Source organism: Triturus cristatus, chromosome 5_1, assembly GCF_964204655.1.
Source record: "Triturus cristatus chromosome 5_1, aTriCri1.1, whole genome shotgun sequence".
Taxonomy (NCBI): domain Eukaryota; kingdom Metazoa; phylum Chordata; class Amphibia; order Caudata; family Salamandridae; genus Triturus; species Triturus cristatus.
In genome coordinates, this window is record NC_140587.1 from 66,549,291 (window position 1) to 66,572,435 (window position 23,145).

The 23,145-nt window shown below is 47.0% G+C and overlaps 1 protein-coding gene across 2 annotated transcripts in view; it reads left to right on the forward strand.

Moving 5' to 3' along the window:
- Positions 1-17,669, forward strand: part of LOC146830194 (phospholipase A2 inhibitor gamma subunit B-like) — a 76,208-nt gene extending 58,539 nt beyond the window's left edge. For both annotated transcript variants that reach the window (XM_085604027.1, XM_085604028.1), the window contains exon 5: positions 17,521-17,669. In XM_085604027.1, the coding sequence (XP_085460153.1) occupies positions 17,521-17,645 (125 nt within the window). In that variant the 3' untranslated portion in view covers positions 17,646-17,669. The remainder of the gene's footprint in view (positions 1-17,520) is intronic.
- The last annotated feature ends 5,476 nt before the right edge of the window (positions 17,670-23,145 follow it).

Consider the following 23,145-nt stretch of genomic DNA (forward strand, 5'->3'; position numbering starts at 1 on the left):
CTCTCTCTCCTCCACTTCTGATTCCCTTCCAACTCGGTCTCTCCTTACCCTCCACCTCGGTCTCTCCTTACCCTCCACCTCAGCCTCTCCTTACCCTCCACCTCGGTCTCTCCTCACCCTCCACCTCGGTCTCTCCTCACTCTCCACCTCCGTCTCTCCTCACCCTCCACCTCCGTCTCTCCTCACCCTCCACCTCCGTCTCTCCTCACCCTCCAACTCTGTTTCCCCTCACACTCCACCTCACCCTCCATGTGTCTCTCCTCACCCTCCACCTCACCCTCCTCACCCTCCACGTGTCTCTCCTCACCCTCCACGTCTCTCCTCACCCTCCACGTGTCTCTCCTCACCCTCCACATGTGTCTCTCCTCACCCTCCACGTGTCTCTCTCCACGTGTCTCTCCTCACCCTCCACACGTCTCTCCTCACCCTCCACACGTCTCTCCTCACCCTCCACATGTGTCTCTCCTCACCCTCCACACGTGTCTCTCCTCACCCTCCACACATGTCTCTCCTCACCCTCCACACATGTCTCTGCTCACCCTCCACACGTGTCTCTGTTCACCCTCCACATGTGTCTCTGCTCACCCTCCACGTGTCTCTCCTCACCCTCCACACGTCTCTCCTCACCCTCCACACGTCTCTCCTCACCCTCCACACGTCTCTCCTCACCCTCCACACATCTCTATCCTCACCCTCCACCTCACCCTCCACACGTGTCTCTCCTCACCCTTGGTGTCTCTCCTCACCCTCCACGTGTCTCTCCTCACCCTCCATGTGTCTCTCCTCACCCTCCATGTGTCTCTCCTCACCCTCCACGTGTCTCTCCTCACCCTCCATGTCTCTCCTCACCCTCCACGTGTCTCTCCTCACCCTCCACGTGTCTCTCCTCACCCTCCACACGTTTCTCCTCACCCTCCACACGTGTCTCTCCTCACCCTCCACACGTGTCTCTCCTCACCCTCCACGTCTCTCCTCACCCTCCACACGTGTCTCTCCTCACCCTTCACACGTGTCTCTCCTCACCCTCCACACGTGTCTCCTCACCCTCCGCCTCACCCTCCACATGTGTCTCCTCCTCACCCTCCACATGTGTCTCCTCCTCACCCTCCACAGGTGTCTCCTCCTCACGCTCCACATGTGTCTCTCCTCACCCTCCACACGTGTCTCTCCTCACCCTCCACACGTGTCTCTCCTCACCCTACACGTGTCTCTCCTCACCCTCCACGTCTCTCCTCACCCTCCACGTGTCTCTGCTGCACGCCTCACACTGCTCCACGCCACACACTGCTGCACGCCTCACACTGCTGCACGCCTCAAACTGCTGCATGCCTCACACTGCTGCACGTCACACACTGCTGCATGCCGCTGCATGCCACACACTGCTGCATGCCTCACACTGCTGCACGCCACACACTGCCACACACTGCTGCACGCCGCACACTGCTGCATGCCGCACACTGCTGCACGCCGCACACTGCTGCACGCCACACACTGCTGCACGACACACACTGCTACACGAAACATTGCTGCACGCCACACTCTGCTGCACACCACACACTGATGCAACCGGCACACTGCTGCATGCCACTCACTGCTGCACACTGCTGCATTACTCACTGCTGCATGCTGCACGACACTGCTGCACGCAGCACACTGCTGCACGCAGCACACTGCTGCACGCCGCACACTGCTGCACGCCGCTGCACGCCACAGTGCTGCATGCCACACACTGCTACACGAAACACTGCTGCATGCCGCACACTGCTGCACGCAGCACACTGCTGCACGCCGCACACAGCTGCACGCCACTGCACGTCACAGTGCTGCGTGCCTCACACTGCTACACGAAACACTGCTGCACGCCGCACACTGCTGCACGCCACACACTGCTGCACGCCGCACACTGCTGCATGTCGCACACTGCTGCACGCCTCACACTGCTGCACGCCGCACACTGCTGCACGCCGCAAACTGCTGCACTCCACACACTGCTTTTATGCGAGTTTATGCTACTGACATTGTAAATGACAATGCCTTTTATTTGTTTTAAAACCAAAACATAAATAAAAGGCATTGTAATTTTACAATGCCAATAGCTCAAACTCTTATAAATGCGAGACCTATTGCATTGCAAATGCTTGTTTACTGTTACGAACGGACCGTATTTTTCTCTTGTGAAGGAATGGCGCTTTGTTTTAAGAATTATTTTCCGTTTCTTGGCTAAAACAGGTTTTATTTTGTGTTTCACTGTAGATGATTCTTTTAAAGTCTTAAAGAGACTGTAATAGAGAAGTTGGCAGTAAAAAACGGTATGCTTTTTATGTAGCTTCCCGTTGAAAGTGCTTGGCTGTTTTTTCCGGAATGGATTCTGTTGTTTTGGTTGAAACGGACCGTTGATTTCTTGGCAAAAAAAGGCAAAAGGACATTACCATAACTAGTAGTTATACATATATAGAGCTAAAAGCACTTTATGTGTTAAATATATTGCGGTGACTGCACATGTGCTAAATACATTGCGTTTATTACATGTTGTTTTATTGTTTTGGGGGGTGTAAAGAAGGCTGGAAGAGGCATTTGTCCTGAGGAATATTGTATGATATTTCCATACTATTTTAGCGTGAGGGATATTTGTAAGTTTATATATTTACCTACTGGTTACTGTTGCAAGTAATGTTAAACACCTTGGCTCTACAGCACCGTTTGTGAAAGATATTTAATGTTTAGTGCACTCTGTGCCTTATCCGTGTTACGTTTCCTGCGTGTTTCTGTTAACGAATCTGCAAAAAATACTTGGTGATTGTTGTGTCCCGTGAGACACGTTCTAGTGTCTCGACAGGCACTGATTTAGTAGCCACTCCCCTATGGGAGTGGACACACACACACCCCACACCCATTCACCACCGGTGTCACGAGTGACGTGACTCGGCTAATAAAAGGGCCCAAGTGCACATGCTCGTGGCCAGTTGACTAAGCATACATACTGTGTCTGTGTCAATTATTACTACAATGTGGGCCTAGGGCCCAAAACACAACAGGTGATCTTGGGCCAATATGTTTAACATTATTTACAATGGTAACCAGTAGGTAATTATATACACTTACCCCCACTCAAAAAAAGACTCATACGCAAGCAACTTAACTTAGTTCGCACAACACCTACCAGCAACTTTTAAACCCCCCTAAAAAATAGCACATAAATGCAGTGCACGCAACGTATTCAGCACACATAGTTAATACAGAAAGTCCCCTAGCTCCACTCTCCTGCGTTCCCTCCTACATGCCCTCCAGCCCCCACCATGTGTTTTCCTATTGATACGTTTTGGAGACAACTGTTTTTGGTTCGACAAAACACAGACATGCTTCTTAGAGCGACAATGGCAGTCTTTATAGCTTTGCACATCTACAAAGCATTCTACCTTTTTCCGCAGCTCTGCCCTTTTTGTTTTGTTATCTTTGCAACCAAAGGTTCCCAAATTAATTTAGTGTTCAAATGTTTTTAGGCTAAATCACTAAAGACCTTCTACTGTGCTTACACCGTCAAACAAAAAATGCTACGAGAATCGGTTTGCAGTCCCTGGACATGGTTAAACAGCCCTTCTCTAACCTCCAACCCCCACGCCTCCCACCCCACCCTATGCGAGCACTTTGTTATGGGAACTTTTACTAACACATGGTCATGGTGCAATAAAAAACACAGGGGCATATTCTCAAGGAACTATCGCTGAGTTAACGGCACTTTATCGCAGCCCAATAGGGCAACATCACCCACCGCCACCACCTCCAGGACCCCCCTCCCTGGTACCCCCCACGACCAAAGACATGCCACATCCTCTACACGTAAAGATGCACCAAATAATCTGCATGATGTCGCACAATCACATCTGGTGACATACATGTGTCATCACAAAAATGAGCATCACAAATTCACCTTTGAAGCAACAAATGAAAATGTATTTAAAAAAACACCGACCAGAAACTAAGACACATGGCGGCTCCCCTCAGGACAATCTGTAGGCCACAGCCTGCAAGACAAAAATCATGATGAGAAGGTGTGTACTGTGCACATCAAGGGATAGAGAGGAAGAGAAGGAGAGAGAGATAGACGGACAGAGAGGGGGAGAGAGAGAGATAGAAGAAGAGAGGGGAGAGAGAGCGAAGAGTAGGGGAGAGAGAGAGCGAGAAGAAGAGGGGGAGAGAGACAGTGAAGAACAGAGGGACGGGTAGAGAGAGTGCCGACACTGCAACCCCAGGCCACACTGCTCACCTGCTGCCACCGGTGTGTCTCCAACCACATGCAGGAATGCAGTGCAGTTCACCAGGTCACACATCTGAGACAGACCCATCATCTGAAACAGGGTCCAGATACATGAATGGCACAGTACATACAATTGCACAAAACATTATCTCCTGCCTGCCCCTGCGTACCCAGGCAGAGGCACCCCAGCCCCTCCCGCCGCCCATCGGAGCATTGCTGCCCCTGTGCACCCAGGCCTCACTGCCCACCTTCCGCCGCCGGCGTGTATAAAAGAGGTCTCACCATGTGCCTCTGCAAGCCACAAGCCTGGGGCCCACAGACATGGCACCCTCCACATCATGCAGCCCCGCTGATGCTGAGTCTTGATCTCGCCATGGCAGAGGACATACTAGTGCACCGGGCATCATCGCAGGCTGCACACCCGCTCAGCCCTTGAGGTGCCACTAACTCTGTGATCCGGGATGCAACGCCACGTGGCTGTAGGCCCACGCTGCCCGCTGGCTGTGGCCTACACTGCGGTCCAGCAGGGCACACAAAACCTAAGCAGTCCAGACCGCTGGGATGGGGCATCATCGCAGGCTGCACACCCGCTCAGCACTTAAGGTGCCCCTACCTCAGTGCACCCAAAGTCACCGTCCCGTGGCAGTGTACCTGTGCCGGCCACAATGTATCCAGTGCCACAAAGTCTGTGTCCCGCAAGTCATGGCCCCTTTATGAGTGGCTATCGTGGTGCTGATGCCATCATGTCACCTCCGGGCCTGCGGAATGTGACATCCCAGGCCCCTGGGCCCCCCATGCCTACATGCACACCACATGGATACACCCCGAGAGAGGTTGGAAATGGCGTCGAGCACGTGCACCCGGCCCTTTTATTGTCAGGGTCACATGTGCTGTGATTCGTGTGCTGGATGGGTGTGTTGTGTGTGCAAACCTGCCCTCAGGGGGTGGCCGTGACATGCTGACAACAAGACCAGTGACCTGCACACCACCAGCGATTACGCCTGCGAAAGGAAACGTAAGCGGAGTGGTCTGGCCTGGCATACGCCGGACCAGCGCAGGGCTTGCAACAATGACTCGGTGGCTCTGGGTGTGGTTCAGTCCATGTCCGGACAAGGAAGTGACTAATGCGTGTGTCCCTGTTTAGTGTCCACAGCACCCGGAACACAATACGCAATGTAGTACACTGTGACTGGCATCCCACTAGATGAGCATCATTGACACAAGGGAAATCACCGTCCCTACATTCATCCACATATCCATACATGAATGATGAAAGACATGACACAGCAGTGCGTTACTGTATGTTTATTGCACATCCAGTGGAGTTTTGCAGCTGGAGCGGTACAGTGCAATGCCAAGCACACTACACAATATGGGCCCATGGAGGGCCAGCCAGAGTCCATCAGGGGATGACAAGTACTGCAGAAGTGGAAGGGAACAGTCTGCAATCCGGTCGCCGTGTCATTGGTCACAAAACAGGATATGGCAGTCCATGTCGCGGTCCAAGGTGAGTGCAGCGGAGGGTATCGGGGGTCAGTGGAAGGTCATGGGGCCATGTGCGGCACCAAGAAGGAACAGGTGGCGGAAATTAATGCTTGTGCCTCCTGATCACAAACCCATCCACGACCTCGTCCTCAGATGTGTGCTCTGCCCCACCTGTGGCTGTTGCAGTACTGGCTGCGGCACTGTGTGCCACTGACACATCAGGGGCTGGAGGAGGATTGTCGTCTGCACTGTGTGGCAGTGACACATTAGGTGCCGGAGTGGATACGCCTGCCACACTGTGAGGCACTGACACACCAGGGGGCGGAGATGTGGATGGTGTGGGGGCAGCAGCATTCATCAGCACCACGCCTTATCGCAGCAATGCAATGATGAGGATCTGCAGGGCATGGTAGATCCCAGCTACATTTCGCTGATGTGCAGTGGTGGCTGCCATCCTTTCCGCCTCCATCCGCACCATGTCCTCCTTGAGCCTCCGCATGTGTGCCGGCTCACGACTGGAATCGCTGGAGCCACTCTAAGCGGACAGATGTTCTTTTCTCCGCGTCATGACTCCAGCAATGTCAGTCAGGGCTCGTGGCATCGCTGGAGCCACTCTGAACGGACAGCTGTTCTTCTCTCCATGTCATGACTCCAGCAATGTGAGTCAGGGCTCGTTGGAGACCATGGAGCGGGCCTAGACACCCATGGATGGTGTCCAGTTTAGGTAGCCATGTTGTGGGACCCCACCCTGCTCAGCTGTCGCCCTCTGGCCCTCCAGCACACGACGTTGGAAGGCCATGTGTTGTTCCTGGGGGTCTTGGGAGACTGCCGGGGCTGTGGGTGACTCCTGCTGGGTGGCTTGGATGGTGGGTGGGGTCTCCTCGATGCAGCTGGGCTGCCCTGATCCTGGAGGTAAGTTGTGGATGATGTCAATGATGTCTAGGAGGGCTTGGGTGTCGATGCTGGGGGTGTCCTCCTCGTCATCAGTGAAGAATGGCTGGGACTGCACTGTAGGAGGAGTTGACGGTGCCCCTGCAATGTGAAGGGGAGATGGTGTATTACAATGTGTCCACATGTATGTAGCCGCATGGTACATGTTGACATTCAGACAGCATGGCATTGCACATTGTGACAGTCTGTAGATCTGGGCGATGACCCAGACTCAATTAGGGTGTGCACTGTGCTCTGCTTGATTGTGCATGTGTGCCATTGTGGCCATCTCCACCCATCCCCCCAGTACCTGGTGGTCACTCACCCTGTTGCGGTTGTGTTGTATCCTGTCGAGCAGTGTCCATTTCCCGACTCCGGCCACAGTCTCCACACTGATGACTGTCAACACCAGCTCCTCCATGTCATCCAGCTCCAATTGGGGCCCTGAGCGCTGTACAGTTGGGTTAGCAGTTTTTGGGTGATGTTTAGCACACGTTCTTGTGACTATACGCCACAGATACTTCTTTCAACTCAACAGCGATAACAATCTTTACTGTGTGGCCGATTTACAACAGATTTTACCATCTGCTCCTACTTAGCTAATGTTCTGTTTCTCCGATCAAAAGCTCTCTAGAGGTGGGTTTTTGTGCAATTGCTTTATTTATGGTGACAACAAATCATAGCAGCCACAACATTTACAAATTAGATTTTAACTACAAACTAAGTTTCCAGTTACTGTGAATGTAAATCCTTTTGTTATATCTTGTACTATATTGCATGATTTACATGACCTACTTACAACATTCTCAAACAAACAAGTTTAATAACATTTACATGAAACAAAATATCACATTTTTAAGCAGACTACACTTTACAACATTCACCATTTATTTGTTACCTTTACTGCCGTCAGCATTGCGTAATAGTGTTTACTGGATAACACAAAAGTGTTTCAGGAGTTCATAGAGATCATATCAAACTTTGCAGACATATTCACAACCCAAATAAGTACCTGCTGCCTTCTATGCGCATTATCCTTTCATTTGGTCAGCCATCTCACCATATTTTAAAGTTTGGTAAATGTGTTAATACATTTGAAAGACCGTTTTACATTGCAAGGAAAAAACACAGATAATACTCCCTACTTCAAACGTTAAAGTTACTCCGCCTAATTTAGTTATACAAACAGCGTAATTTCTTTTTTTAAAGAATTTAACTTGCAAAGCTGCTTCTTGGACTTTAGAAATGATGCGCTCCTATTAAATGAAACGAGCAGTTTGCCCCAAAACAAAAGATTCTAAAGTATTAAGTAGTTTTTGTTTCTTCCTAAGACTCGGTGCAGGTCTCTTCCCTCTCTCAATCCGCGCTAGTCATCGCACCACTCCGGAACCATTCTGAGCCTGGGTTCAACCCGTGTCAGACTCAGATCTCAATATAGTGCTGGACCCCGATCGGCTATGTTGGAGCAGCTGTCCCGGACATATCTAAGCACTGGGGGCACGGTTACCAGGGAAACCCTGGCAATTCACAGAAGGGGGCACCGAGCAATGAAAGACATTGCATAGCCTTGAATGGCCCCGGTGTGATGCCCAGGAGGACCACTGCAAAGTCGAGGCTGCCCCAGAGCTGAAAAGTGCAACACGGATGGAAACCAGGTTCACATCATTATTGATGGGGCGGCGTCTCATGTCACAATTCTAAATTTACATTGTGATGAATTACAATCGGAAGGGGCTGAAACATGTAAGCCATGTTATCCCATTTACAACTGAGAACGTTGTTCATTTTCCCAACCAATCTCAGATGCTGCCCCATTGCAAACACACTACCCTCTCTACACACAAACACTGCCCTCTGCTTCCTGTCACATTTGCTCAAAAGCAATTTTTGAAAGTGGTGGGGATAATACAGGCAATCAAGTAAAGAAAGTCAGACAGACTTCTTCCTAAAGTTTTGACATTCGCATAGATGTCTCTTGATCTATCTATCTATCTATCTATCTATCTATCTATCTATCTATCTATCTATCTATCTATCTATCAGTCTGTCTATCTCTCTGTTTATGTATCTATTTATCTCTCGCTATCTTTGTCGGTCTGTCTGTCTGTCTATCTAACACTCTGTCCATCTGTCTATCTAACACTCTATCCATCTATCTAACACTTTGTCTGTCTGTCTAACACTCTGTCTGTCTTTCTATCTTGCACTCTGTCTGTCTATCTAACACTCTGTTTATCTAACACTCTATCTGTCTGTCTGTCTATCGAACACTCTGTCTGTCTATCTAACTGCCTGTCTGTCTGTCTAACACTCTGTCTGTCTGTTTATCTAACTGTCTGTCTGTCTATCCAACACTCTGTCTGTCTATCTAACTGCCTGTCTGTCTGTTTAACAGTCTGTCTGTCTATTTAACACTGTCTGTCTGTCTTTTTATCTAACTGTCTGCCTGTCTGTCTAACACACTGTCTATTTAACACTCTGTCTAACACTATGTCTGTCTATCTAACACTCTGTCTGTCTGTCCATCTAACACTCTGTCTGTCTGTCTAACACTCTGTCTGTCTAACACGCTGTCTGTCTGTCTATCTAACACTCTGTCTGTCTGCCTAACACTCTGTCTGTCTGTCTAACACTCTGTCTGTCCATCTAACACTCTGTCTGTCTAACACTCTGTCTGTCTAACAATCTATCTGTCTAACACTCTGTCTGTCTATCTAACACTCTGTCTGTCTGTCCATCTAACACTCTGTCTGTCTGTCTAACACTCTGTCTGTCTAACAATCTATCTGTCTAACACTCTGTCTGTCTAACAATCTATCTGTCTAACACTCTGTCTGTCTGTCTAACACTCTGTCTGTCTGTCTAACACTCTGTCTGTCTAACAATCTATCTGTCTAACACTCTGTCTGTCTTTCTACCACTCTGTCTGTCTATCTAACACTCTGTCTGTCTATCTAACACTCTATCTGTCTGTCTGTCTATCTATACTCTGTCTGTCTGTCTATCGAACACTCTGTCTGTCTATCTAACTGCCTGTCTGTCTGTCTAACACTCTGTCTGTCTGTTTATCTAACTGTCTGTCTGTCTATCCAACACTCTGTCTGTCTATCTAACTGCCTGTCTGTCTGTTTAACAGTCTGTCTGTCTATTTAACACTGTCTGTCTGTCTTTTTATCTAACTGTCTGCCTGTCTGTCTAACACACTGTCTATTTAACACTCTGTCTAACACTATGTCTGTCTATCTAACACTCTGTCTGTCTGTCCATCTAACACTCTGTCTGTCTGTCTAACACTCTGTCTGTCTAACACGCTGTCTGTCTGTCTATCTAACACTCTGTCTGTCTGCCTAACACTCTGTCTGTCTGTCTAACACTCTGTCTGTCCATCTAACACTCTGTCTGTCTAACACTCTGTCTGTCTAACAATCTATCTGTCTAACACTCTGTCTGTCTATCTAACACTCTGTCTGTCTGTCCATCTAACCCTCTGTCTGTCTGTCTAACACTCTGTCTGTCTAACAATCTATCTGTCTAACACTCTGTCTGTCTGTCTAACACTCTGTCTGTCTAACAATCTATCTGTCTAACACTCTGTCTGACTGTCTAACACTCTGTCTGTCTGTCTAACACTCTGTCTGTCTAACAATCTATCTGTCTAACACTCTGTCTGTCTTTCTACCACTCTGTCTGTCTATCTAACACTCTGTCTGTCTATCTAACACTCTATCTGTCTGTCTGTCTATCTATACTCTGTCTGTCTGTCTATCGAACACTCTGTCTGTCTATCTAACTGCCTGTCTATCTGTCTAACACTCTGTCTGTCTATCTAACACGCTGTCTGTCTGTCCATCTAACACTCTGTCTGTCTGTCTGTCTAACACTCTGTCTGTCTAACAATCTATCTGTCTAACACTCTGTCTGTCTGCCTAACACTCTGTCTGTCTGTCTAACACTCTGTCTGTCTATCTAACACTCTGTCTGTCTATCTAACTGCCTGCCTGTCTGTCTAACACTCTGTCTGTCTATTTAACACTGTCTGTCTGTCTTTCTATCTAACTGTCTGCCTGTCTGTCTAACACGCTGTCTATTTAACACTCTGTCTGTCTGTCCATCTAACACTCTGTCTGTCTGTCTAACACTCTGTCTGTCTAACAATCTATCTGTCTAACACTCTGTCTGTCTGCCTAACACTCTGTCTGTCTGTCTAACACTCTGTCTGTCTATCTAACTGCCTGCCTGTCTGTCTAACACTCTGTCTGTCTATTTAACACTGTCTGTCTGTCTTTCTATCTAACTGTCTGCCTGTCTGTCTAACACGCTGTCTATTTAACACTCTGTCTGTCTGTCCATCTAACACTCTGTCTGTCTATCGAACACTCTGTCTATCTAACTGCCTGTCTATCTGTCTAACACTCTGTCTGTCTATCTAACACGCTGTCTGTCTGTCCATCTAACACTCTGTCTATCTGTCTGTCTAACACTCTGTCTGTATAACAATCTATCTGTCTAACACTCTGTCTGTCTGCCTAACACTCTGTCTGTCTGTCTAACACTCTGTCTGTCTATCTAACACTCTGTCTGTCTATCTAACTGCCTGCCTGTCTGTCTAACACTCTGTCTGTCTATTTAACACTGTCTGTCTGTCTTTCTATCTAACACTCTATCTGTCTATCTAACACTCTGTCTATCTAACACTCTGTCTGTCTGTCCATCTAACACTCTGTCTGTCTGTCTAACACTCTGTCTGTCTAATAATCTATCTGTCTAACACTCTGTCTGTCTGTCTAACACTCTGTCTGTCTAACAATCTATCTGTCTAACACTCTGTCTGTCTATCTAACACTCTGTCTGTCTGCCTAACACTCTGTCTGTCTGTCTAACACTCTGTCTGTCTATCTAACACTCTGTCTGTCTATCTAACACTTTGTCTGTCTGTCTAACACTCTGTCTGTCTGTCCATAGCTGCTTCTTTCGATTGTATACACTTTTCTTAAGGCGCGCGGCTGTGCTGCTTACGAAAAAGTTACTTTTTTTTTCCCACGCCGCTTTGTATTCTGGTATCTGTAGTTCTGCATTATTTATCATTGAAAATGGATTAGCAGTAGTAAAATGGGGGCAAGAACATAATCAGTAGTGAGTGGAAGTCCTGCTCCAGACACTGGAGAACCGGACATCTCTGGTGCCAGGTTCGGTGTGGTGGGGGGAGGTCTGCAGTCCCTGTCGTTACCGAGTACTTTGTAAACTGAGGGGGAGTGGTGGTGTTAGTGACTTCGCTGTGAAACTTTAGCAGGTACTACTCTCTGTCTCACTGCTGACAGATATGTATCACGAGCAGGGCGAGACTATGGAGAGATGAGGGGCACTGTAGGGGAGTGGTAGTGAGGGAGTCATGAAGGACGTCATGGTGGGGCCCCGAAAAAAACACTGTTGCACCGGGTGCCGCCACCTCCGAAGCCAGCCCTGATCACGAGGATCACTCTGCATTCCCATGGTTATCCGTAGAGTGCTTCACACACCCATCAAGGCCTCAAGGCGCCTCCCGGTGGTTGGGTAGGTTTGTACATGATTATTTCAACAGAAGACACGGCACTGCTGTTTCCAACATCAGTGAGAATCTGCTCCTTGAGTGATGGGGTTTCCGTGTTCCATCGTCGTCTTTAATGACTGCCCTGTGAACGTGGGTTAGTGAGTGCAGTGGAAACGGAGGGATAGTTGTGCTGTCTCAGGCACTACTGATGGCTTTAATTGGGGGCTAACAAAAACATTTGATGTCCGTATCGTGGTAGTGATTGGCATCTCAGATCTCTCCCACTTTGTCATCAGAGGGATGTATTGCTTTTTTAGAAGCTAAGGAGAGCTCTGTAACATGCCAACTAGGCATGCCTACTTACCATAGAGCGATACAGCCCATGGGATAAGTGTGCTTTTTCATGGGTAGGTACGTATGTGAGGTGTAATCCTAGGGATACCCCTGCTGTTTCCAAAACTCGCTCTCTGTAATCCACAGGATAAAAGGAATAGATTAGCCTTTCCTAATCATTCACACACAGCCCCCTTGTACACATGAACTCCCTCCTTCCTCTGCCCCTTACTTTGGGCCCGATTCACAGAATTAACTTAAGACAAAATCCTAAACTTACTACTTTTGGTATTCACAGAATGCACTTACTACTTTTGGTATTCACAGAATGCACTTACTACTTTTGGTATTCACAGAATGGATTTAAGACTACTAACTTTACGTCCGCACTCGGGCCGGAAATTCCGGCCCGGAGGCGGAGCTTCCGGCCGGAAGTGGGGATTCCGGCCAGTGGCGGAGATTTAGCCATGGCCAAAATCTCCACCTCTGGGCCGGAAGCTCCGCCTCCGGCCCGGAAGCCCCGTCTCTGGGCCGGAAGCTCCGCCTCCGGGCTGGAATTCCATTCTGTGAATACCAAAAGTAGTAAGTGCATTCTGTGAATACCAAAATGGTACTAAGTTTAGGATTTTGTCTTAAGTTAGTTCTGTGAATCGGGCCCTTTGTGTCCATTTCCCTCCTTCAGTCTCTCACCTCCAGCTATCGTGTGCACACCCCCCACCTTCACTCATTCACAGTCACTCACCAGCTCAGTACACCCCTACTTTCCTGATGGACACACGCACTATAAAGCCGCAGTTAATGATTGACTGACTGTCCACTGTCAGTGACAGGCACATTCAGGATCTAGTGATTTTAAAGTCTACTGGAAAAAATCAGTAAGCAAACAAAACATATACTCTACAACCAAGTCAGAAGTGACCTAACAGAGCCCTTCTTGAACACCTATTGTTGACGACGTAATATTGGGTAAAATACCAGCTTTTTTGGTTGAGCCTAAGGCCAGCGTGCATGCGCTGCTCGCTCTGCGAGGCATGCTGTATGAGAGTATGCTACTGAAGCCCCACCCACTCTCTGCTCCTATTTGTCATTGGCTTATGTCATTACCCTTTATAAATGCTGGCTTCTAATTCGTACATAGGCTTGTTAGTCCTGCCTTAGTACCACCTTACTTGTAACTTCCCATGAGGACTGGCCCTTTTACTTCGGTTGTTACACGGTCTGCTTTATAAGTTAGCGAGCACTGTTTTCTTTAATGCTCTTTCCCTATTCCCCCCATGGCATTGGTGCACATGCACGCTTTGTCATCGGAGCTCCCGCCCTCTTTGTTTTAAATTGTAATATATTTTTATTATTCAAATTACAGCGTGGTCCACTTCATAGTGGCCAATCTTATTTAATATACAGCGCGGTTCGCCTTATAGCGGCGTGCTTATTTAATTATGTAATGTACAACGCGGTCCGTATTCACTTTAGTGGCAAAGCTACAGAGCTTTTGAAATTACTTTTTTTTTTTACTTTGGGTAAAAGTACCCTACATGCTTTCACTGTAATGGTGGCCACGCCCCTTTGTTTAGACGCTGCTCAAAGTAACCTGAATTTGCGAACAGCATCTAAAAAAGGCGTGGCCACTCTTCTAGCGGTATTGCATTTGCGAGAGTTTGAGCTCTTGGCAATAAAAACAACAAATCCTTTTATATTTGTGTTCCTTTTAAAAACACATAAATAAGAGGCATTGACGTTTTCAATGGCAATAGCTTAAACACTCACAAATGCGAGACCTATTGCGTTGAAAATGCTTCTTATCAATGGATTGGATAAGTCTTTGCAGTCATTCCAGGCTGATTCTCCCTGTATGCCAGTGCGTCCTGACGACGCTGTCATGCTGTCCAGAACTCTGCTTGGTCTGCAGAAATTGATGAGTGCCTTTGGATAGTTTATGTATTTTAAAAATATGGAGATCAACAGGTCTGAAACTTTTACAATGATGTGTGGGCTAAAACACAAACCATTTACATCCTTTTTAATGATAATAACCCAATTGTTAACGTAAATCAGTTTTGCTACTTGGAGGTTCTATTAACAGGTAATAGCTCTTGGCACAACAGGTATTAAATGCCAAAGACAAAAAGAGCAAAATTCAAATGGGATTTTTAGGTTCTAATCTAAGCTAGGTAGCCAACACATTTTAGAAATAGTGGAGATTTATAAGGCTAGAGGGGTGGCTTCTGCTTCCCATGAAGATGGCCTATGGCTTTCTTCCTAGTACAGCCCTGCAAGCTGAGGAAATCGTTCTTTTTTTTAAATGATTAATATTCCTCTCCGGTTCTCCCTCAGCTGTGATCGCACATCAGTAGGTTCGTCCTCAGTACATGGAGGACATACTCTTGACAAGACCTTTGTTATTATGCTTTTCTATGTGGGCAAGAGAGTAAACCAGTTTTACCACATCTATTATCCTGTAGCTGCTTACATCTGGATAATGTATCACATAACTCTCGGCTATCATAAATTAGTTCTTATTTTAGTTTGATGTTTAAATTACCCATATGTTCAGATCCCACCCAAGTACTGTCACTTACTAAGAACCATTTTTCAGCACTGACAGGGACGCTGTGTTCGCAGATATTTCTTCATTCCGCGTTTTGCGGAGCTCACGGAGTCGGGAAAAACTCCACTCTGCAAAATTTGGCAACCAAGCAAATTCCAATGCTAGACCACATCCTAGTGAGCCTTCTCAATGCTGGCGGCCGCTGATGGTCACGACTGCTCTCGTTTGGAACCAACCGCTTGTGTTGAGGAATGTGCCACTAGAGGAGAAAATCTCCTCGAGCTGCAGAAAGGAGCAGCGCCCTCGTGCCCTGCGAATGCTGCCGTTTGCACTGCGACAAACACTGGGTGCAAAAAATCTGTGTGAATGGCACAAACGAATGCACGTCGCTGCTTGCAGAACTATGTGGCAGAGTTATTTTTGTCTGCTTTATAGAGTTTGGCGTAAGAGAAATCAACGAACTATTCCCAGGCCCACTTTTTACAAGACTCAAATTTGGTACAATGCATCATTTGGTGGCTTTTCCTAATATGAGGTCGTGCCCCTAGAGTATGATATTTTGCCTGTGAGGTAGTTGGAGTAAACAGAACATGTTTTGTAACATTTTTCTAAGCTATAGGTATTTTTATCCCTATTTCACTATGAAGCATTAAATGATCCTTCTGCATGTTTTATTGTTACTCTTTTTATCCAGAAAGCCATTAATTGGAGGGAAATTGTTATATATAAGCAGATCTCTGATTTGTATTAAATATGTTAAAACATTGTTTTCATCATTATGGTAGACACTGCTGAGCCAGAGGCCATAGTTCTCCGTGTGCACCTCGCAGAACAGCACAGGGCACCTGTGATGGGCTGTGGAGACATTAGCATTATGTGATGTCATTGTGCAGCACTGGCAGCAATTACAGATGCCCAGCAGGCAGCAGGCTCCGTTCACACATCGGAAAGCAGAGACGAGTTCAGAGAATGGGCAGTAGTGGGCTCCAGAGTGGAGGGCGTGTGAGCCTGTGATTTGGCTCAAAGCATGCCCAGATGTCTGCAAGGTATGTTCCCTCCAGGGACGTCTGCAGCCATGGCTGGGTTTAGGAGGGAGGACCCTGCTGCTGCCCGAGTCATCCAGAGCCTTACAGAGTGGGTACATCTGGGTCAGTGGCACAACTCTGTTCCACCTAATCAATATTGATTCAGAGGATTGCTGTTCATAGAATATTTGATTGTCCTGCCTAATGGTGGAAGAGATGAGAGGATGCAGAAGTAGAGGCCAAACAATATAACTCCTTCAGTGCCTGCAATTCTTACCTTTACGGTATAATTAAATGTCCATCACACATCACAGAAGAACAAGAACACCCTCTGAAATAATGAGATGCTATGGAATGCAGTAAAAGGCAGGTGGTCAGGAAGGTTATAATCCAGATTTCCTAACAGCAGTAGTCCACTCTTGTGCCCAGAGCTCTATGCGAGCACAGCGAGCTACATACTCACCTTGGCAGGTTCTGTAATTCACCACTGGAGACTGACACAACAGACAGCCACAACACTGCCATGAAGAGACACAATACCTACCGTGTGGACATGAGTGTGTGTGTCTCAGCTATTTTGGAGGACGGGTTCTCTCAGGTGATTCCATAAATACAGGGCACGCTGTGCAAGTTGTTCAGGGTGGCATAGTCCAGTCGGCCTCCTCCAAATTACCTGTTGGAACCACAGGAGTGCATTGTTGCTGCCTTATCCCCAGCAGAAATAAATATGAATCATATATATTGCCACTTTATAACATTGGGAGCATAGAGGATCGTAAAATGATTGTTAACTCTCACTGATGGGCTCATCACCAAGGTGAAGTCTTATTTTAAGAATTATGCCTGAAAATTCAAGTGCACCAGAAAAGTTTGCATAAGGAGATACAACATTACAATAAAAAAGTTTTATTTTCTGTCTTGAATGTGGTACAGTTCATTACAAGATTTGCTGAAAAAAACTTAGCATTTCTGGGCATTGGTAATCAGTTGAAAAAACATTTATTGTAAAAGAAAAGGTTGAACAAGTTTTCCAAAAAGCAATAAAATATAAAAAGAGTCCTTTGGTAAACTCCATAAAATAGTGTGGGTGATTGACATTTATTGTTGACAGTGTAAAGCTGAAATTATTACTTATGTGTCAGGCCAATAGTTTCCTTGCTCCATGCAGACCTCTAAATTCCCACCATAAGGACATGTATGGACCTTTTGTGACAGTCATAATTCAGCCTGAAATCCCAGAGCCTGGAATCCAGTCCAGGTTGCTTCTAACAATTTGCAGCATCTGTATTAGTGGCCAATCTGAGATCTTGGGAATTTTGGAACTAGGATAGGCATGAATTCTTTGCAAAATGGAAAAAAAACAATTATTTAACAACATTGCTAATGACTGAATATTGTCTGTGTGTTTCTTCTAAAGGGGGAGATGTGCAACAGTATACTTTGAAAGGATGCGCTTCTGAAGATTTCTGTCAATCATTCTACCTGGCCGGGACGCACGCCTACACTTATGATTTACAGTGCTCACCTGCCGAGAAGCTTTGAGACCATTAATTACACCTCTTATGCAGTAATTCAGAGTCTGGACTTGTGAAGTGGAACACCGTAAGAAAGAAGCGGATGAAATCTTGTCAACCTCTCTGGGACAAAGGAATACACATGGGCAATGTGCTTAGGGCTGTTTGAGCTGTTTTGGGACCACCAACCTCCATATTAAGCCATTTTTGGTGCCTGGGTGTATGAGATGGTTTCCTGTGCTTGATGCATTAAGTGATCCAATCCCAGGCCCTTCAACCACCCAAAGATATTGGCTTGTGGTCAGAGAAGGTTCTCCTCCTGATGAGCTACTATTGCCGACTTCATGTGTAACCATGCAGGAAAATGAAATCTAGTGTCACCTCTCTATTTTAAATAACAATACCAAATTATTATTGTACAGTCAATGTATATCCTGCCACTAAATATAAATGCAGATCACATATCAAGTCCCTGTGTTTATATGTGATGCACCAATAGTGTAACTAACACACTTCAGCCTGCTCAAACCCTGGTTGACTTTGAATGTATGACTCCTTCAGTTTTATCACTTCCTTTCCACCATCAAGGGCTGTTTAATTATGAACACACCTGTGCCTGAACCAGAGAGACCAGGTTTCACCTCCCATCTGAGATGCATCTGGAAGTTTTGGATCATCCATTGGGGCCTCAGCTCGAGGTCATCCTTCTTCCTTTCCACACTGATGACCATCAGTGACGCCCTCAGGAGACTCCCAACTAGCTAACCATCTACTATCAGTGGGACATCACCAGGTGCTTCCGGTCATTCCTGCTTTGTTTCTCTTTCTTGGCCTGAGGTGTAAACACCTCTTTGAATATAAGATCATGGAAAATAGCTGCCACATTGTGCTGATGATGTCAAAACACAAGAAAGCAGGGTTTTCCTTCGACAGCAAACCCAATAGCATAAACAATGCGGAGCTGCTTTATAATGTACAGTGAAATAATTATTAAACTTAATTTGACACTGACGCATCTACTATGGGTCTGTGTTTTTCATGGATAGCTATTGATTGGGTGTTTAATGGGAGAGGTGTTGTACAAGGAATAAAGGTAAATAGACACCCATACAGACCAGTTTATGTCAAAGACAGGATGAAACCCTCGTTGACATAGAACCATGGCAGTAGGCATGCCTGCCCTCACTGTGAAGTCCATTGGAGGATGGGTTGGACCAAAGTGAAGTTCAAGACTGTCTCTCAAGGAAATGGTGGACTTCAGGCTTGCCATGAATGTGTCTCCATGAAAGTCTAGATGATCTTTAAAGTTTCAACAAGTGAGTCCCAGTTTGGTCTACTGTTGGCTGATTAAGCCTTAACATTTTGATGCTGATCCCAGAATTAAGCATTCAAAACATACTTTAAAGCTCCTCATTATGATGTGGGATAAAACAAGAATGTACTAGGTCAGATGCTGACATATAACAAACAAAAAAACAACTTCCTTGCAGAAAAAGAGACCCCTTATGTGGAGAATTCTCACCCCCCTGTAGCACACATTGGTTATAGTGGAGAATCAGAAAGCAAATGAAGAGGAAACATAGTTATATTCCATTTAATTCAAAATGTTTAAAAGAAATCCTCCCCAGATCATAAATCCACTCACCTGGAAGACTTAAGGTGCTCTTTTGAATTTTAAACAAACATTGCTCTTTGATTTTTGGGAGGGGAGGGTGCTGCTGCTGCTCCTGTGTGGCCAAGAACACGAAACCAATGTTCCTGCAGTGCTCCTAGTCCCCTTGCACCACCACAGTCCAAATATGCACGTCTTTATATAACACTGCAGAGGATTCTGAGATGCCCCTATGCTCTCAGGTCTATTGTAACAAAGTGTATTATTATCTGGGGTGGGCAGTCGCCCTCCTTAAGGGATAATAACACCAACTGCCAGAGTGTACTGCAAGAGTCACTAAATGTACATGAGCTCAATCCCCGGTAGCTATGACACAGAGCACACCGACGTAATCTATGAAAATGCATACATTATTTATGCGGGACTGAAACAGTAATAAAGTAATAATACCGAACAATATAAAACCCAAATCGAATTCGAAAAAATCAAGTACATTTTAAAAAGGGAAATTTCATCAAAATGACAAAAATCCAATAAGGAGAACCAGAGGAATGACATTTTAAATCTTTAAATACATTTTAGTGGCAATAATATTCTATGGTACACCGGGATCTAAGCACACTTTATGGCTTACAAAAATGGACCTCGAGGTTGTATACACCAAGCAGGTTGGCCTGGTCTAGGAATTTGCCTTCTGATTTGGGAGTCACAATCCCTCAGCGGGGAAGGGCATCATACTTTATCATGATATCTCTCTCAGAAGGTGAAGAGGCTTTGAGAAAGGTCAGAATAATATTGGTGATTTTGTAGGTATAATCTCTGATCAGGATGAACTTAAATTTTACATTAGGAGAAGTTGTTGTATGGTATGTTTGGTAACCTCTGCTAAGGCCAGCTTTCTACATTAGGATAATGAGGTATACTCACCATAGTTTTGCGTTGCCCTTGCACCTCGCAAGGTGCCGCAACTGAAATCCATAACCTTGAATGATAGTTACTTAGTGACAAAGCTCAACACTGCACCTATTCAGAAAGGATCTCTAGACCTGGCTCTTCAGATGACCATGGAGCTGCCCATATCCCCCTACCCCCAGTGCATTGTGACCCTCATGGGTGAGTAGTGCGCTCCACAAATCCGTGATTGATTGACACAGGAAAAACCTGGGGGCATATGTACAAGGAGTTAACTCTGCATTAGCAGCACTTTTCCAACAGTTTTGCGTCGAGATTTGTATCACCTTATGTACAAGCTGCTGATAACCGCTGTTAGCGGCAGTTTTCGGCAAAAACAGCCATTATAAAGATTGCCACTTCTGATAGCGATAATGACATGCAAGGGAGACGTTCCCGTGCAAAAACAGCCGCTAACCCCACTTAGCGATATTTACAAGGGGATTCCTTAAGTTTTGAGGACCAGTAAAACTGCCTCTAATTGCAGTTAGAGGCAGTTTTTTAAGGCCAGAAAATAGCTTGTCTTAAAAATGGAGAAAACCCTTGGGGCCTCATTTCAGCAGGTTTTGTTGCTGCACCGCACTGCGAGCAATGTTGCTGGGCAGGACTGCGCACAATCAATAATCAACAATCACTAATGAAAAGTGTTGCAGCGCTGCAACAAGACAGCGTTGCAACACTTTTCACTGCCGCCTTCTTGCAACACCATGGATGCTCTGTATTTACTGGACAGCGCTCCATGACACGAGTAATGACAGATACGTCTGGAATCCTGGCTTATCTGTCTGCGCTAAAGTCACCCATTGCTGCAGTCATGTCACAACTATGATGAAACTCCATCAATGAATGGGGCCAGCCTATAGCTGTAGCACTGCATTACCCTTACACCTGCCATCATGCAGTCGTAAGGTACTGACGCAATGCCATTCTTGAGGGGTGCCCAGGTGTCGTCGCAGTTGGAGATTTATCGGTGGTGGTTGCACGGTGCTGTCTCATCGTCTCTAAGCGTTGGCCGAGTGGTGGTGCTGAGGGAGTTGACGAGATGTCACTCCCTTCGCCTTGATCCAGCTGCGAGGGTGGTGATGATGGCGGTTGTGTATGATGGGCATGGTGAAGGCGTGATGTATAAAATGATGGTCAGTGCAGGAGAGTCCGGTGGTGTGGCTGTAGTTGTAGGTCCCAATGTTGGGGGAGACGTGCTCGACCATGTGTCCTGCTATGTGGCTTGCTGCGGTGACTAGCTGCTTGAGTCTGATGTTGGGGAGCTTCCCCAGGAGGGGGCAGTGTTCTCGTCACTGGGGTTGTCCAGGTGGAACTTGAGTTTGCCGAGTGGGATGTCGTTGGTGGGTGGGTGGGAGAGCCTGGTGTGCAATGAAGTCTACAATGGTATCGGAGAATGGGTGTCCATGGCCTGGGATGCCTGCATATGAGAGTGCCAAAGAGGATGGAGTTGGGGCTGGTCCGGATCTGGAAGTTGAGGTGTACCATGGTCACAGTTGAGTCATAAGAGTGAGTGCTCAGTTGGCGTGTGCTTCTGTAGTTGATGGCAATGCCTCCTCCTGGACGGTCAGGGTACTCTTTGCAGGTGATATAGTAGCCGTCAGTGAAGACAATGGCGATGTCCGGTCTGGAGCAGATGTTGGTCCTGGCAGGCGATGTGGCAGCCAGGGTTGATGGCGAGGAGGGTGCTGGCGTCGTAGGGGTAGAGAGTCTGAGAGGAATGGTCCTTGGTGGTTAGCGAGGTCCAGGGGCAGATGGACGCAGATGGGCTTGCCTATGACTTGCCTTTGGCACAGGAGACGTCCATTACAACGCAGGCATTAGATCATAATGCCTTCAGAGAAGCAAATCCAACAAGGCAGGTGCCTTTACATCGCATTCCATTACAATGCAGTGTGAGGTCAGTAATAGGGTATTTTTGATTTTTAGCGTGGGTATGGGTTTCGGGTGTCAGAGATGATATTTGGGGTGTATAATGGGGTGTGTTTTGGGTTCAATCATGGAAATTGGGGTGTGCATTTGGATCAAATATGATTTTAGGGTGTGTTTTGGGGGCTCAGAGAGGAAAAAAGGAAAAAAGCGATTGAAGACAGAATCTCCACTCACGCACACAACAGCAAAGAACTCTTCAACATCATCAAGGAGTTCGCCCAACCCACCAGCGAGTCCACTGACATTCCTCCCTCACAAGACCTCTGTGACAAACTCAGCACCATTTTCCACCACAAAATCAAGAGCATCTACAACAACTTCGATGAAGACAACCAACACACTGAACCCTCACCAACCACCCCCGACACCCTGAAGACAGCGATCGGCAACTGTGCAGCCCTCACCTACGAAGACACACTGAAGGCGATGAAGTCAATCCAATCTGGGGCCCCCATGGACCCCTGCCCCCACCACATTTTCAACAGAGCCGCCGACACCATCGCACCCATGCTCTGCAACACCATCAACCGCTCCCTGGCAACCGCCACGTTCCCTCACAACTGGAAACACGCCGAGGTCAACCCCCTCCTGAAGAAACCCTCGGCGGACCCCACCGACCTCAAAAAACTACAGACCCATCTCCCTGCTCCGGTTCCCAGCAAAAGTCATCAAGAAAGCCTTCAACAGCCAACTCACCACATTCATCGAAGAGCACAACATCCTCTACTCTGCAACATGCCTCCTGGCATGCTCTCGGTTGGGCATGAAGTCCTCTTGCCTTTTGAGGGTCCCTGGGGGCCGACTAGCCCTCATGTTATCGCCAGTAAGCCCCACAAAGATAGATTGCGCAAATGTGGAGAGAGACCATGCCCCCTTTCTCCACCACTCTGCAAATGTACCTCCTGGCACACTACTGGTTGGGGGATGTAGTCTACTTTACTCTAGAGGGACCTTGGAGGCCACAAACCCGGCCTCATACCTCCTATAAATGCTATGCATCAGAATTCTTGAGAACTGGTTGAAGGCCCAGACC